The sequence below is a fragment of the Catharus ustulatus genome, chromosome 13, assembly GCF_009819885.2.
Source record: "Catharus ustulatus isolate bCatUst1 chromosome 13, bCatUst1.pri.v2, whole genome shotgun sequence".
Classification (NCBI taxonomy): Eukaryota; Metazoa; Chordata; class Aves; order Passeriformes; family Turdidae; genus Catharus; species Catharus ustulatus.
Window position 1 is genome coordinate 12983161 of NC_046233.1, and position 16194 is coordinate 12999354.

General features: G+C 34.6%; 1 protein-coding gene across 1 annotated transcript in view; it reads left to right on the forward strand.

Annotated features, from left to right (window-relative positions):
* Positions 1-16194, forward strand: part of DNAH12 (dynein axonemal heavy chain 12) — a 60230-nt gene that overhangs the window by 29263 nt on the left and 14773 nt on the right. Inside the window, exons 36-56 of the mRNA XM_033071221.2 lie at positions 115-303; positions 960-1111; positions 1809-1947; positions 2035-2201; positions 3251-3506; positions 3687-3986; positions 4686-4864; positions 6379-6571; positions 6660-6821; positions 8126-8320; positions 9109-9242; positions 9473-9635; positions 10061-10141; positions 11235-11411; positions 11778-11909; positions 12346-12435; positions 13423-13563; positions 13697-13938; positions 14281-14428; positions 15350-15495; positions 15887-16101. Of these exons, the coding sequence (XP_032927112.1) occupies positions 115-303; positions 960-1111; positions 1809-1947; positions 2035-2201; positions 3251-3506; positions 3687-3986; positions 4686-4864; positions 6379-6571; positions 6660-6821; positions 8126-8320; positions 9109-9242; positions 9473-9635; positions 10061-10141; positions 11235-11411; positions 11778-11909; positions 12346-12435; positions 13423-13563; positions 13697-13938; positions 14281-14428; positions 15350-15495; positions 15887-16101 (3601 nt within the window). The remainder of the gene's footprint in view (positions 1-114; positions 304-959; positions 1112-1808; positions 1948-2034; positions 2202-3250; positions 3507-3686; positions 3987-4685; positions 4865-6378; positions 6572-6659; positions 6822-8125; positions 8321-9108; positions 9243-9472; positions 9636-10060; positions 10142-11234; positions 11412-11777; positions 11910-12345; positions 12436-13422; positions 13564-13696; positions 13939-14280; positions 14429-15349; positions 15496-15886; positions 16102-16194) is intronic.

A 16194-nucleotide genomic window follows, 5' to 3' on the forward strand; every position in this document is an offset into this window, starting at 1 on the left:
TGACATCTCTCTACTTAACAATGTTTTTTAGAATTATGTTTGTTAATCAGACTGTACAATGTTCATGTAATGTGACAATTTATGAGACAGTTACTATGTTTTTTCCCTTTGCAGGGATGTTTTACTTTTGCCACAATCTGGTCCATTGGTGGAACTTGTGATGGTGACAGCAGGACAATTTTTGATAATTTCTTGAGGGAAACTTTGTCTGGGAAATCTGAAACAAATCCTTTACCAGAGAATTTGGGCAAGTGGGAGTGTCCCTTAGAAGAGAAAGGCTTGGTTTATGACTATGTGTATGAGGTAAGATTGGCTTCTGCATCAACTGAATAGATTCTTACAGCCCTAAGAGAAGGAAAGTGCAACCAGCTGGATATTTTAACTTTACAAAGCCTGTTGCATGTTTTAGGTTGTTGGTTGGATTAAATCCCACAATACATTTTTCATTTCTTTTTCAAATACCAGTGTACTAACCAATTTTTTAATAAGATACTAAGGTGTACATTTAATTTATATTCCTAATATGGCCACTGTTTCTTTATTTTGTAAGCCAAGCTTTGTTGACAGATTCAAATCTGCTTTTGTATAGAAGGAATAATGTGAACTGTTCAGAAGGAAAGCAGAATATTAAGCCCATAGGTAGTTTGTGTTACAATTTTCATATATAGTGCCTATTAGACTTCTTTCTTCTCTTGTTTTTTTGTTGTGGTTTTCTGTGTATGTGGGTTTTTTGTTTGCTTTCACTGAACAAAGTTTTTAAGAAAAGAAAGGAGTCTAAGTTTACATATGTACTTTAATTCTTAATTAGTGAGGCAAAGCAAACTAAATGTGTAAACTTTTGAAGTATCAAATATTAATTCATTTATTAAAATCCATTACTTTAATTTTTAAGTGAAGTAGTAGAGAAAACCCTTCATATGTATAACACCCTTCTGTTCTACATGTGTGTTTCTTCCTAGCTCAAAGGCAAAGTAGGTTGGATTCACTGGAATGAATTTATTGAACCAATTAGTTACAGTGATAAAAATGTGAAGATTCAAGATATTATAGTCCCAACTATGGATACAGTTCGCTATACCTATTTGCTAGACCTGTTCATTACCCATGGAAAGTAAGTTGCTTCACTACAAATTTCTGAAGTGAAATTTGATCATAGGTAGAAATATCTCTTATTCTTTCCTTTGAGTTCATTGTTTTTATCAAACCCTCAGCTTATTTGACCTTTTAAAACAGACATTTGATACAAAAAAACTTGCCCAGAAGTTTTAGTTTTTTTGTGAAACCTTATTACAGTCTTAACTTTAGTATTTGCAGTCTGATGGTGCTCTTAGGAGAGCCCAAAAATTGTTGCACCCTCTTTCTACTTTGGCAATTAAATACCTATTTTAGGATTTTTTTTTGAGTAATCCTATCAAAACTAGTTGTATTAGCCATGGTATGATCATGTAAGAGAATGAAATACAACTAGCCTCAGGTTCCAAGGCTGAAAGCTTTATGGAGTTTGAATTAATGAAAAACTATCAGAAGAAATTTAACTCCCCAGTGTGTTCATATACTCCAACACCAGTAGAACGAGGGAATGAAAAATGTTTATTTCTCTTCCTATTTTCTTGATGGTGGAAGCAAACTAAAATTATAAGAGGGTTTAATTAATGCCTTAGATCAGTTTTGTTTCTTCTTTAGGCAAGTAATGTTTTTAGAGGTAGAAGAAGAAGGGCAAGTTAGTAAAACCTTTGACTTCTAGCTGCTTTTAGTTTACAATGTTAGGTTTCTGCAGTCTGTGTGCCTTGTTTTTTTTCTTTGTGAAGACCACTTCTTCTAGTGGGACCAACAGGAACTGGGAAATCTGTGTATGTCAAGGACAAGTTAATGAACAACTTGGAAAAGGAGCGCTACTTCCCCTTCTTCATTAATTTTTCGGCTCGAACCAGTGCCAATCAGACTCAGGTTAGTAGAACAGATAATTTTGATCTCAGGGAGATTGTGGGCATGAGTATGTAATCTGTGTTCTGAATGATCCTGTTGGCATTGCAGAACATTATCATGGCCAGGCTGGACAAGAGGCGCAAAGGAGTTTTTGGCCCTCCAATGGGAAAAAAGTGCATTATTTTTGTAGATGATATGAATATGCCAGCTTTGGAGAAGTATGGAGCACAGCCTCCTATAGAACTTCTAAGACAGTTCTTTGACCATGGATTTTGGTAATTATTTGGAATTATTTTAATGCTGTGTTTGCTGTTACACTTATTTATTCCCTTGAATTTTATTTTAAAAACTTTTTTGAAGTGGTTTGTAAATGTTAAGGTACATTTAATTTATATAAAAATGCATTATTTAAAGTTGAAGCAACATGTATCTTATTCTTTAAGGACTTCTCAGTTTGGGAAATTCATGATCAAATTAATTTTGAGTGTTTTAGAATGTTCTATTGCTGAACTTCGACAGAGTTAGTATACATTAAATAAAATTATTCATTTATGACTTTATTATTTAAATTTTATTTTCCAGTGCAGTTTCTTGTTCTTTTTCTTTCTCTTCCTCCTCAGAGTGAGTTGGCAGTTTTCTGTACATATCTATATATGTGCAGTTATATAAAACTTCTGATTTTATTTCTTATGTTGGTTTCCCTTATTACCCATGTTTCTATTAGTCGCTAATTTTTTTTTAACAAGATCTCAAAATGTTTTTTTAAATTCACAGTGAAATCAGATCTGATAATAGGCATGAAATAAAATAAATTCCAAGTCTTCCCTGCTTTCGAGGTTTTTGGCTTTGCTTCTATTGGAAGATTGGAACAGGTGTTTTCCTGAGTCTGGATCATTCTGTGATTCCAGACTCTCCTCAAGTACAGCGATTTTTGTGATTCCAGGCACTGCTCAAATATCTGTTGTTCTTGAATAGAGATAATAATATATCTTGACAAGTTACAGTTTTAATACTCAAAATTTCATGTTGGGTTTTACAGAATGCAATTTAAACAAATAATCTTTCTTTCGGGCCCGAAAATGACATGTAGAGATTAACTGGTACACAATTAAAGGACTAGTTGGTTTTTTTGGTTTTTTTTAGGGAAGAGGGGTTGTTTGTTTTTAAAAAGATAAAATGTATAGATATATTTATTACATAATACCTACTATGTTTTTATATATTTTAAAATACTTTTGTTATGTGTGCAAAGAGTGGTCTGTCATATAGATGTTGTAATGTGTTCTATCTGTATTTAAGTGTCACATGGCATTTCATTTTGAAGGTATGATTTTAAGGACACCTCTAAAATCACCCTTGTTGATGTCCAGTTACTGGCTGCTATGGGGCCTCCAGGGGGTGGGAGGAATCCCGTCACCCCTCGGTTCCTGAGACACTTCAACATTTGCACCATCAACTCTTTCAGTGATGAAACAATGATCCGCATCTTCTCTACTGTAGTAGCTCTTTACCTAAGGATTAATGAGTTTTCTCTTGAATTCTACACAACTGGAAATCAAATTGTCACTGCCACTTTAGAGGTAAGAGGCAAATACCTTACTGGAAGTTTCCTTCAATTTGTTCCTTTGGCTCTACAATAATGTAGTGTAGAAAGTTGTATATTTTTTTTTGAGAAATAACATTTTAGAAGGCATTTAGGAATGATGATAATTATACAGTCAGTCTTACTTTTTAATTTTGTTCTCTGTTGTTATCTGAAGGTTTATAAGGAAGCCATCAAAAACCTTTTGCCCACACCAACCAAATCTCATTATACCTTCAACCTGCGTGACTTTTCCCGGGTTATCCATGGCTGTTTGCTCATTAAGAAAAGTGCAGTTGAAAACAAGCATGTGATGATTCGGCTGTTTGTACACGAGGTGTTTCGTGTCTTCTATGACCGCCTGGTGGAAGATGAGGACAGAGCCTGGTTGTTCAATCTAGTGAAAGAAATTGTGAGAGAACATTTCAAAGAAGCGTTTGATAAAGTCTTTGCACACCTGAAGGAAGGAAAATCACCTGTGAGTATCATGTTTAACCTGTTGCAAAATAGTTTTATTGCAAAATTTAAGACACGAATGTTAATATAGGTGAAATTTTGATTCAAATGCACATGAAAGCTTGAGTTGAATTTGGCAAAATGTCTTCATGAGGAAAAAATGTGAAAATGAAAATTGTTTAGGAGGATTTAACTGTTGTACATAAGCATCCTTTTTTAAAAATATTACATTTAAAATGTGAGTAGCCTTACTGCGTTTCCTTAAAAGAAATTTGTACATCTGCATCCTGTGGTTGTTATTAAAATTTAGCATCCCAAATTCTGTATAGTTGTGTTATATTTTATGCCTTGTCTTCCTTTTTTGTTGTTTTTTTTATGGTGTTTGTAATTTCTTTCATGTATAGAAGAAATAACTTTGTGGTCTTAGTTGTTCATTTCATAATATACATATGTATGAATTTGGTGTAATCTGAAGGTCATGATTATAAGACTGTTAGTGACTATTTGAGCCAATTGTTTTCCAAGAACAAATTAAGAATAAGTTCAATGTAGGAAACATAATTTTGAGAGGGTTGTTGTCTGTGGGTCAAAATATTTGGAGTGCTTATTCTTGTGTCTGGGGTATTTGTCTAAATTCTCCTTTATTTTCTAAAATTCCAATGAGGAATACATTCATTAAATATTAAACTTGACTTCATAATTTGTCAACTATTTGCCATAGGTAACAGAAGAAAACATGAGAAGTTTGTGTTTTGGTGACTACATGGTTCCAGAACTTGAGGGAGATGAAAGACTTTATGTTGAGGTTCCGAGTATTGAGGAGTTCAGTGATATTGTGGAGCAGTGTCTGGATGAATATAATCAAACCCAGAAAACAAGAATGAACCTTGTTGTTTTCAGGTGCTTATGATCTGTTGTATAAAGAGCTTTAAGCAGTAGTTAGTAATTCAGTATATTCAATTTTTTGGACTGTGGTTTTTTGTATGTCTCCTCCCTTTTATGCATCCTTAAAAGGGTTGGTGGTGTTACACCATGTTGAATGGAAGTAAACCGATTTTCCCTTATACTTCTCTTTTTCCTATCTGGAAGTAAATAATGAGAAGCTTTTCTCCTAAGGGGTTTTGAATATTTTCCTTAGTAGTTTTGGAAATGTGCACTGGATCAGGTAGGTACTGTACTTCTCCTTGGCCTCTGTCACTGGATGTCACTGGAGTTTCATTCCCCAAGGACAAGCACCCCGAGAGGAAGATGTTCACCATCATAGCTGTCTGTCTGCTCTGCTGTTATGTAGCACAGCCATGCACCCAGCTGGTGCTGCAGCTAATCCTGTAAAATTTTAGGTTCTGCAGGCCCTTGATCATGCAGAGCTACAACTGAGAGAGATTAGGAGGTCAAACTCTTTCCTCCTCCCTACTGCTAGAGATTACCACCTCTTCATATTTGCCAGGGTGACTTGACACGTAGATACTTTGTGAAGGTGATTAGGGTTACTTTACACAGTTCTAATAGCAGCTTATTTTAGTCTGGGTCATTTTGCCAAACTGGATTTCGGAGTGCCTGTATGTATAGCTAGGCTCTCAGTTTGAAGAGCTGGCAGCCTCTGATCAGTGTAGAAGCAATATTGCAGTGACCTCACTGTACAGCAGCCAGGAGAGCACATTTGACTGTAACCTTAGAGTTCAATCTCATGGATAACATCTGAATTTGTTTCTTTCATTTTTCTAATCAGTAAAAATAAACAAAAATTTATCTTTCTTGAAATGTTTGAAAGTTTTTTTGAGACTACTTACAGTGACTGCTTGGCATGCTTTAATTACCCCATGCCCTGTGCTTAAGCAGGTGATCTCCTATAAGCCTTGCTTCATATTCTGAGACAAATCATACCTGAGTTTTAACAAGGACTCTCAGTGATGTGCAGATACTGCTTCTGAGGATGTTCCAATGTCAATTCCACATATAAGTTATAAAACACTGTCAGCAGTAGAGAAAAGGGGGATGTTTGTTGATATAAACCATGTCTCCCAGTGATTGCTTTAAAAAGATACTTAAATTGCTATTCTTCAAGAAAGTTAAAATTGGTAATACTGCTGTTATTTTGAAGTAAAGAATTAATGTATTTCTTTTCCTTTAACACATTTATCCTTATAGTGCTCCTGTTCTTACCTCTCCATGTTCTTTCTAGCAATTTGTAGTAATTTAGCTAAATACTGATGTTAATATAATAGATGACTTTTAAGTTTTGCCTTATTTTGTGGTTCATGCCCACTCTTCCTTCCTCTTCCTCTCTACCCCACCCCAGCTTGCATTCAGGAATTTGTTTTGGAGATGCTCCTCCTTGATTTCTCACAGATTTATAGGTGCATAGATGTACATGTATTCCTGCTCTTCTGCTAATGAGCACGTTCCCAATGCAGGTACATGCTGGAACATTTGTCTCGGTTAAGCCGCATTCTGAAGCAGTCGGGGGGGAATGCTCTGCTGGTCGGAATGGGAGGAAGCGGGCGGCAGTCTCTGACCCGCCTGGCAGCCTTCATGGCAAGAATGTGTGTCTTTCAACCAGAGATTTCTAAGACCTATGGTACAAATGAGTGGAGAGAAGATCTGAAAGTGAGTGTTAATAACCTGTCTACATTTTGACTTAATTTTGAGGAAGGGTGTTTTGGAATGTACAATTTTAACTGTCTTGCTTTTTCAGAGACTTCTGAGAAGTGCAGGTGTTAAAGGCTTGAAAACTGTGTTTCTGATCACAGACACACAAATTAAAGAAGAAAGCTTTTTAGAAGATATTGACAGTGTCCTCAACACAGGGGAGGTTCCCAATATTTTTGCAGCAGATGAAAAACAAGAAATCCTAGAGGTATCTTTAGAAGCTCTCTTTAATTTTGCCTCCCTTTTAATCTACTTGGTCAGTTCAGTGTGAAATGTGGCTTTTGGACATTTGCACTTAATTCTGTGACTTCTTTTTGAGACCTTTGATAAATCAGCTTAGTAAACTTATGAAGTAGTTCATGCCAACTATATGCTTTAATTTTGACCTAGCACTCTGCTCACAAACGCATTATGTTGTGCATGTGGAGATCTTGTGTTGTTCACAATTACTGTGTGACCATATTCATTTTTGTAGTGTATTGTGTAGGACAAGATTGTGATTCATAATGTTTTCATTGATCAGTGAAGTGCAAAGATGTGACATTTTTATTGGAACACATGGCCTGCCTTTGTCAATAGACTCCTACTGTCTGGGGCTGTAGGGCATTGTCAGATAGAATTTCATATTCAGACATAAGGTGGGCAAAGGTGCTGCATGAATTTAGGTTCAGAAGTAGAGATGCAATGTATTCAGGCAAAAAACCAAAATTAACTAAATTCAGACTTGGATTTTCACAATAGCAGTCCCAATTTGGGAGGAAGAGGCATCAATATTTGCATACATCAAGTTGGAAACTTAATGTTAGCAAACAATATTTGGAACTGTATACCGCGCTGTCTTCCTATCTCAGTGATGTTTTTACTAAATTAACTTGGTGTGCTTCTAATTGACTTTCAAAGTGGTTCTTAGTATACACACAAAAGTTTATTGCAATATCTGTAACACTTGATAGGTGTTACTACTGGTTTTTCTTGCACTTAAGTTATGGAGCATGTTGATACCTGGATTCATGTATCTTTCAAAGAAGTTAGATTATAATTCTTGTAATATTGTTCTATTACTATTTCATTCTTGCTAGGTGTAGCACGACAATATTAAAATAATATGACTCTTTTCCAGTTTTGCAGTTTGTGTGAATGTATTCATTGGGTGTATGCTGGAACTAGGTAACTATCCACAATGTTCCAGCTGGAGCAAAGTTGGTTTTTACTCATTTAAATCTGTTCCCTCCAAAGAATTCTTCTTTTACTCTATTGTCATAATCTTCTCTCAGTTGCTCAGAGCAGCAGATGATCATTTCTGGAATGAGTTTTCAGGGTCAGAGATAAGTAGTGCAATCCTGTTCTCAGACAGTATTTACTACTTGCTCTGGTTTTCTACTTTATTTTGCCTATTTCCACTAAAAAGATTAATTTCCTGGTGATGCTACCATTAATAGGATTGCTATAGGACTTCAGATGTGCTTAATGAGAATTTATGTTACATTTTTTATGGTATGTATTATTCCTAAGGGTGTTCGTGCAGCAGTTCAGGCTGGTAATAAAGGTGAAGAACTCAGTCCCTTGGCCTTGTATGCACTTTTTGTGAACTTGTGCAAAGAAAATCTCCATATTGTGGTGGCATTCAGCCCGATTGGAGATGCTTTCCGCAATCGTCTGAGACAGTTTCCTTCACTCATCAACTGCTGTACTATTGATTGGTTCCAGGTATGGGAAAATATGTATATTATTTCCTAAAAAAACTACTTAGGTTCTATAACACTCTATTTCTAAGCGGCATCAGATTTTCTTCTGTATTCCTTGTAGAAGTACTCCCTGTTTTTCAAAATTCTAAAATTGCATAAGCCTTTTCTGTAATGTTTTGGGACTTCTTTGGTGTGTGATCTCAACAGTTCTACATCTAAATAAAGTTAAATTTTGTTGCTACACATTTCTGAAGTATGAGTAGTCTTAGTTTGATGATGGCAATTTTAATTTTATTACATAATGTGTATGTTTTAAAGGACTAGAGAAATCATTTCACTGTGACTGTAAAATGGTCTTACTTGTGGCTGCCTATTACATCCATTGTAGCAATGACTAGCAAATACAAATCCTGTTGTTCATCAGTAGATCTTTTATCGCAGAATAAAACTTGGAGAAACAGTATTGATGTAAGCAGTATTGCTCTCAATAAAGCCCAGTTAACTCTGTAGCTTGGCCCAGTGCTGATGTCAGTTTTTCTGCCAAAGGATGAACAGATGCAGTACATTTTGGATGGAGTGTTAATGTGTATCTTTGAGCTAGAAGATCAACCAGGAGCTGCCAGAAAAGATTGCATAGGTAGTGACCTTGCTGCCTGAGCTAACCAACCGTTTTATTAGCTCATTATTCTTGAGACACAGCTGGGACTAGTGTATCATTCTGGTAATTTGAATGGTAAAAACTGATTTTTACATTTGAAGATTGACAACAGTTGAATTTTACAAATTCTTTCCTCTTGATTTCTCCCTCAGCCATGGCCTGAAGATGCCCTCGAACGTGTGGCTAGTAAATTCTTAGAAACACTTCAACTCTCAGACACTGAGCGTCAAGGAGTTGTGCCCATCTGTAAATACTTTCATACTTCAGTTTTGTCACTCTCTGAAAGGTCAGTCTGTGGCTTTTGCAAACAATCATAAGGTATTGCGTGATTGAGTTTCAGTGCTACTCATTTATATGTTAAAAGTTAAGACAACTATTTGCCTTCATAATAATTATATAAAATTGTTGAAATTGTTATTGCTTATCCGTTACATAACTTTGCTAATGATAAACTAAAAAAGAATATCAAAAAGTAAATTAAAATTTAAAGTTTTTTTTTTTTTACTTTTTGAATAGGTTTTTACGAAGTCTGGGACGCTATAATTATGTTACTCCTACTTCTTATCTTGAGCTTATTGCTGCATTTCAGAGACTCCTTACTGAGAAAAGAGACAGTGTAATGAAAACCAAGAAGAAATATGTGAATGGGCTAGATAAATTAGCTTTTGCTGAGTCACAGGTCAGTTACAACAAATATGGAAGTGAAAATAGAAAATATTTGTCAAATGCAGGTCTTTTTCTGGAGAAGTCAGTCAAAATTGGTACTTCAAATTTTATTTAGCTCAATCTTCAACAGTAAAACTAGCAAATGCTTTTTGCCTTTTCTTTCCTACAATCGCAGAACTTGTGCTAGAGCCCCACATCTCTAAGCATATGTTGTTAAGTAGTATATGAACAGAACTGTCATGACTGTGAACATAGTTCTTAAAATTAGACATTGTACATAGGAGATAAAAAGAAATCTTGGAAATATTTTGATAGAAGGATCTAAGCATTGTTTCAATCAGTAATTTAGTCAATAGGTAAAATCTAGGTCTTAAAGAAATTGTTGGAAATTGTGCTTGACCCTTGTGGATCCCACCTGATTCTTTTGTATATGCATAGGTTGGTAGGATGAAAGAGGAATTAATTGAGCTGCAGCCCAAACTGGAACAGGCTAAAGTGGAAAATGCAAGCATGATGAAGGTAGATATGCAAATATAGGTTTGTGGCTTTTAATGTTACCATGTGTCTTCATTAATGTTGGACTTTCAGAAAGTAAGAGTTTAATTGAGGTTTTTGAGCTCACTTCTTGTTTAAAAATGTTTCCAGTATTCTAGAACAGAAAGAAAATTTCATTCTTTATATAAAATACATTCTCTGGATATACAGTTGTTGCCTAAGTTCTATGCTGAAGGATGTTAGAGGAACTTTCATGCTAATAGTGATTAAATCAGATTTCCCGAGTTGATTCACAAACATTGTGAAAACCTCAAATAGTTTTTTCATATGACTAGGTATGACTAAACACACAGGAATAGTTTTACAGTCTGTCTTTGCATACACAGAGATTATACGCTTGATTTATCCAAGGATCCTAAACCCTAAAGCTCCTATTTAGAAACTAAATAGGATTCTAAAGATGTTAATTTCATGGGAATTTAGTGATTTAGAATCAAAAATCTCGAGTGGTTTGAAAATTCCAGTATATGAAAATGCATGCATACTTATCTAGTATGTGACTGTTGCATCACAAAAAAAGCATTATTTAATTGACATATTATGCACTTGTTTCTGATTCCTGCAGAGGACAAAAAGCTTTTTACAGATACAGTGGTATTTCTTCTACCTCTAAGAAAACTCAATGTCACTCCCTTAGACCTGCAGAGGGGGTTGGATAAAGGCTTGACTTATCTCTGAAAAGAAAATAAATTTCAATAGTCAATGTTACAGACTGTGAAGCTAAAACTCCCTGTTAAAGCTCATCCATTTTAGTTACAGCATGATGTACAAACATGAGGAGCTTCTTGTCTCCTGAACTTCAAACATATTTTGAATAGCTGTTGTTGAGAATAATCTGATATCATGCAGTTTATCTACTGTTAAAACTCCATGATGGTGTTGCAATATGCTAAGAAATTATTCCCTTAACGTAAATTGAATTAATGTTAACATAATAAAAAACTTCAATGTTCACTTTATATTTTACAGTATTCCATAAATTCTGTAGTAGGTAATTTCAGTTTATTTGATCATTCGTGGTACAATATAAATAAAGCACACTCATGGCCTTTCCTAGATTATAGAAGTAGAATCTGCCGAAGTAGAAGAAAAAAGAAAAATTGTAAAAGTGGATGAAGAAATAGCTACAGCAAAAGCTGATGAGGCTCAGGCACTGAAAAATGAATGTGAGAGTGACCTGGCAGAGGCATTACCTGTCATGGAGGCTGCAATTGCTGCTCTTGACACTTTGAAGGCAAGCTGATCTAAATTTCAGGATTTGAAAGTGTTATTTAACTCTCTAAAACAAAATAGGAATTTAGAAGAATGTGAGATATCTTAGATGACACAGTAGTTTATCAAAAATATTCTGACCTGGAATATTTAAAATGTAATTTTATTTAATTATTAGTTAACAGTTTATTAGCATTTATTTAATTTTTATTTTCTCTGCATAGAGGTTATTGGTAGATATTGTTAATTGTTATGGTAACATTGTGTCATCCCTTCTTAAAGTCCTGTATTACCTCTATTTGTAATGGTGTTATAATTCTTCTTTTTTCTATCAGTTTATTTATTGAGTACTGAGAAAGGCATATTACTAAATTTTTTTTTGTTTTAGCCTTCTGATATAGCAGTTGTCAAAACAATGAAAAATCCTCCATCTGGTGTCAAACTTGTCATGGCTGCTGTCTGTGTCATAAGAGAAAAAAAACCTGAAAGAATTCCAGATCCTTCAGGATCTGGAGGCAAGGTAAAATGGTAGACAATAGTAATAAAAGTAGTAATTAAAAATGTAATTCATGTTCTTTTCAACTTATCCAATAAACAAGACAAACCAAGGTCCATTAAAAGTAGGCAAGTACTTATAGCCTCTACCCAGGATTTTACTGAAAACTTTCAGAATTCCTTATTTTCTAAATTTTCTAATGCACCAGATTTAATTGGCTTTACACATTTCTTGGGAATAGATAATACATAAGTTCCCTGAGACACTGTTTACTTTTTGGCTTAAAGTATGATTGGAAGGAAATGTTTGATGTGACAGATTTTATGCTTTGTTGGCATCACAAGGATATACCGGGTTATCAGCATTAAATATTCATGAGCTTTAATTAAATTAGGTTTGTAATTTTTTGTATGTGTATTTTTTTAAAGCCTGAAAAGGTATTTCCTACTGTGTTTTGTAGATTTTGGATTATTGGACTGCAAGCCAGAAAATGCTTGGCAACATTAATTTCTTAAAGGATTTGAAAGCCTGTTCCGAGAAACCTATTCCAGTAAGGCTTTTTCAGTAATTTTTGTTATGTTGACACTTTCTTTCAGGGAAAAAAATGAAATTAGAAAATACTTTATTGGAGACATGATTTTTCCAAATCGATCAGTTTCTTCTGAGCCTGTGTCCTTTTAGCCTCATTTCACATACTCTGTTTTGGGAGTTGATAAGGGTTTTTTGGTGTAACCAATGGATATTTGATCCATGTCCAGCTTTCCCATGACTTTTTGTTTTGCTAGTTTTACTAGATCAACTATTCAGCATTATAAACTTCTTTTTATAATTGACTGCCCATTTCTACTTTTCTTAACATCTTTTTCTAATTGTATTATTTTGATTAAATGAATTAATGAACGAATGACAGAATGGGTGATATTTTGTTGGTTATACTGGCAGTTATACAATAAATGCAGAAATGTACTAGCTGTATAACCTTTCAAATATGATAATTTCTCCCAAAGGTCTTGCTATCCAAGAGTGTGATACTTGCCCTTTGCTACATTAATTGGAAATTGAATGTGCTTTGTCCTTTATAGAATATGCTTTGCCCTTTATGAAACTGATCCCCAAAAGTAGGCACAAGCAATTATATTTTGTATTACATTAGGAGAAATGCATTTTTGTAATTATCCCCAAAACTGTGTATTGAGAAAAAGGTAGCAAATAATGGAATTGGTGTGTTTTACACAAAGGGCAATGTAAATTAAGGCTTCTATGTGACTGTAGTGCTCCTAGCATTTATGGAGCTGCCACATGGAAGATGCAACAAATGCATGAGTAGAACGGATAAGGACAGGATTAGAATGAAAACAGGAAAAGACTATGAAACATGATAGGAAGATCAAAACAATCACATGAGCAGTGATTTCTACAACAATTAATACAGAATAGTTCTTTTTTATTTCGTTGTGTAGAGAAATGGCAATGAATCTGTGCAATTTTGAAGTGTCGGCCATGAGATCTGATGAGTTCTAATGCTTTTGTTATCCAGGAAGCTGTAATGCAAAAGATTCGGACTGAGTACCTGACTAATCCAGAGTTTGATCCACAAGTGGTGGCTAAAGCTTCCTCAGCAGCAGAGGGTTTGTGCAAATGGATTAAGGGAATGGAAGTCTTTCACAGGGTATCGAAGGTGAGGTTTTGATCCTTGCCCCTTGGTGCTGTGGGATCTTCCTTTGCTCCGTGTATTCACCCTGGGTTTGCAGTTAATAATAAAGTAACAAAAACTTACCAAAAGCATTTGTGTATTGGTTGTAATTCAATAGGAGATTGAACCCAAAAAAGAACGTTTAAAAGTGGCAGAGGAGTCCTTGGCAATCACAATGGAACTGTTGAATCAGAAGAGAGGAGAACTTGCGGCTGTTGAAGGCCGTTTGGCTGCTTTGGAGAAAACCTTTGCTGAAAAGACAGAAGAAAAGGCTCGTTTAGAATTCCAGGTTGATCTGTGTGCTAAAAAACTGGAACGAGCAGAGAAGTTGATTGGAGGCCTTGGTGGAGAAAAAACAAGGTCAGGTTCAAGTTCAACTGTCAGATTAAAACAGCCACTGTAGAAATAGAACTTGAAATAAAACCCTTGAAAACTTTTAATGCTGTATTTTTATCTGAGGACTGTAACATTAAAGAATGTCTTACACCTTGAAATATTTCTAATTGTTTGTAACATAAAAATATAGGGAGCAACACTGGGAGAATTGTAGAGGAAGTCTCTTCAAAATGAGAATAGAATACATTAATGAAGTTTTCATATTTTTTACCTATTCATACCTGAGATGAACAAAACTAAGTTGATTTTTAACATCAATATCATTAATATGGAGGCTTCACCATGACTTTTTTCTGCTTGTCATAGATGGAATCAGGCTGCATGCGATCTTCAAGAGGAATATGATAATCTGACAGGAGATACTTTAATATCAGCTGGTGTAATAGCATATCTGGGAGCTTTTACTGCTGGATTTCGACAAGAATGTACCAAAGACTGGAGTAAACTCTGCGAGGTTAGAAGGTTATCTTAGAGTTAAACTAATGGTTTGGCTTTTTGAGGCTACTGCAAAAGGCTTCAAAAATCCATTGTAATTTATTTTATGTTAGTCTAGTAAACCTCATGGGTAAACCAATGGGATCAGTTCTGCTGATCCAATACTTTGTAGATTTGAATTTAACTAAATCAGTGAATTTACTCCATACTTAAGCTTTACTCCACAATAGCATATCAGAAACTAGAGACCATCATTGATTTTGTAAGGCTTGATTGTTACTGAAGTAAAATCTCATGTTTTCTATATTTTGCCTTTAAATGAAAGAATTAAATTTAAAATGCAGTTATGTGTAATGTAAAACATTCTAGAACTTACACCATCAAATATTTGTATGTTAATTGGATGGTTGATTTTGTGGTTTACAAAGGGACACTTCCAACAAACTTATATGAATGCCGTAATTAATAAATCAAGTGATTTGGAATAACTTTAAAATGCCTTAAACAGTAACAAATCAGCACTATATTGCTGTACTGAGTTAATGAAAGATATAATTAGGTATTTCCAGCTGTGTATGAATTTCTTAAGTCATAACTTTATGTAACAAACCTCCTACATTATGAATGTACCAAAAATCTGACAAATCTTACAAAATACGAAGAGAGTAAATATAAAAAATATAAAGATATACAAATATACAAAATATAAATAAATATACAAAATATAAAAGAGAGTATATTTAGTGGGGAAATGTAGTTAATTATTGAAATTATAGTTTTATTTTCCCCAGGAGTTTTACTTGTACGTTACCTATTTCAGTCTCTTAAACCAAAATGCATGTTGTCATTTTTGGATTGAAGTGGCATTTAATAAAGGTCTGAAGAAACACAGAATAATGAAAAGTGTTTATTTTGTTGGTTTTTTCCCTCCCTCTTTCAGGAGAAAGAAATCCCTTGTTCTGAGACTTTCTCTTTGAGCAAGAATCTTGGTGACCCAGTGAAAATAAGAGCCTGGAATATTGCTGGTTTGCCAACTGATGTATTTTCTATAGACAATGGGGTCATTGTTGACAATTCAAGACGTTGGTAGGTGACAGAAACGTTTAATTTTCAGATCCAAACAAGTTCCTACTTTTAAAAAAAGAGTATATCTGGAAACAATGGAGCTTCTGCAGAGCAATGTAATTGAAAAAAGGAGTGGAATCTTTGTATTCCACTGGGGAGGTGGAACAATATTTCACAAGAATTCTGCATTCTGGTTATTTTATGAAAAATGTTAAAAATCGTTTGCAACTTTTAAAGCTATTTCTATTACTTTTCAAATTATCTCAAAACACTTGTGCATCCATTATTCACTGATACCTTAAAATAATGTCATTAAATTCTATCACTTCTTCTTGAGAGTCTGATACAGAAAATAGTTTAAAAATTTGAAAAATGTCTGCAAGCACCGAGGAAAGTGTCCTGTGTTTTCTAGGCCATTAATGATTGATCCTCAAGGTCAAGCAAATAAATGGATCAAGAATTTTGAGAAGGACAACCGTCTGAATGTTATCAAGATCAGTGACACAGATTATATGAGAACTGTGGAGAACTGCATTCAGTTTGGGACTCCCCTGCTGCTAGAAAATGTTGGAGAAGAACTAGACCCATCTCTTGAACCTTTGCTGCTTAAACAGACATTTAAACAAGGTACAGCGGAATTAGTTTAGAACCCTGAAGGAGAGAACATTAATGTTCAGTTTCTAATCTCTGGCATCACCTGATGTTTTTCATATTGCTCTC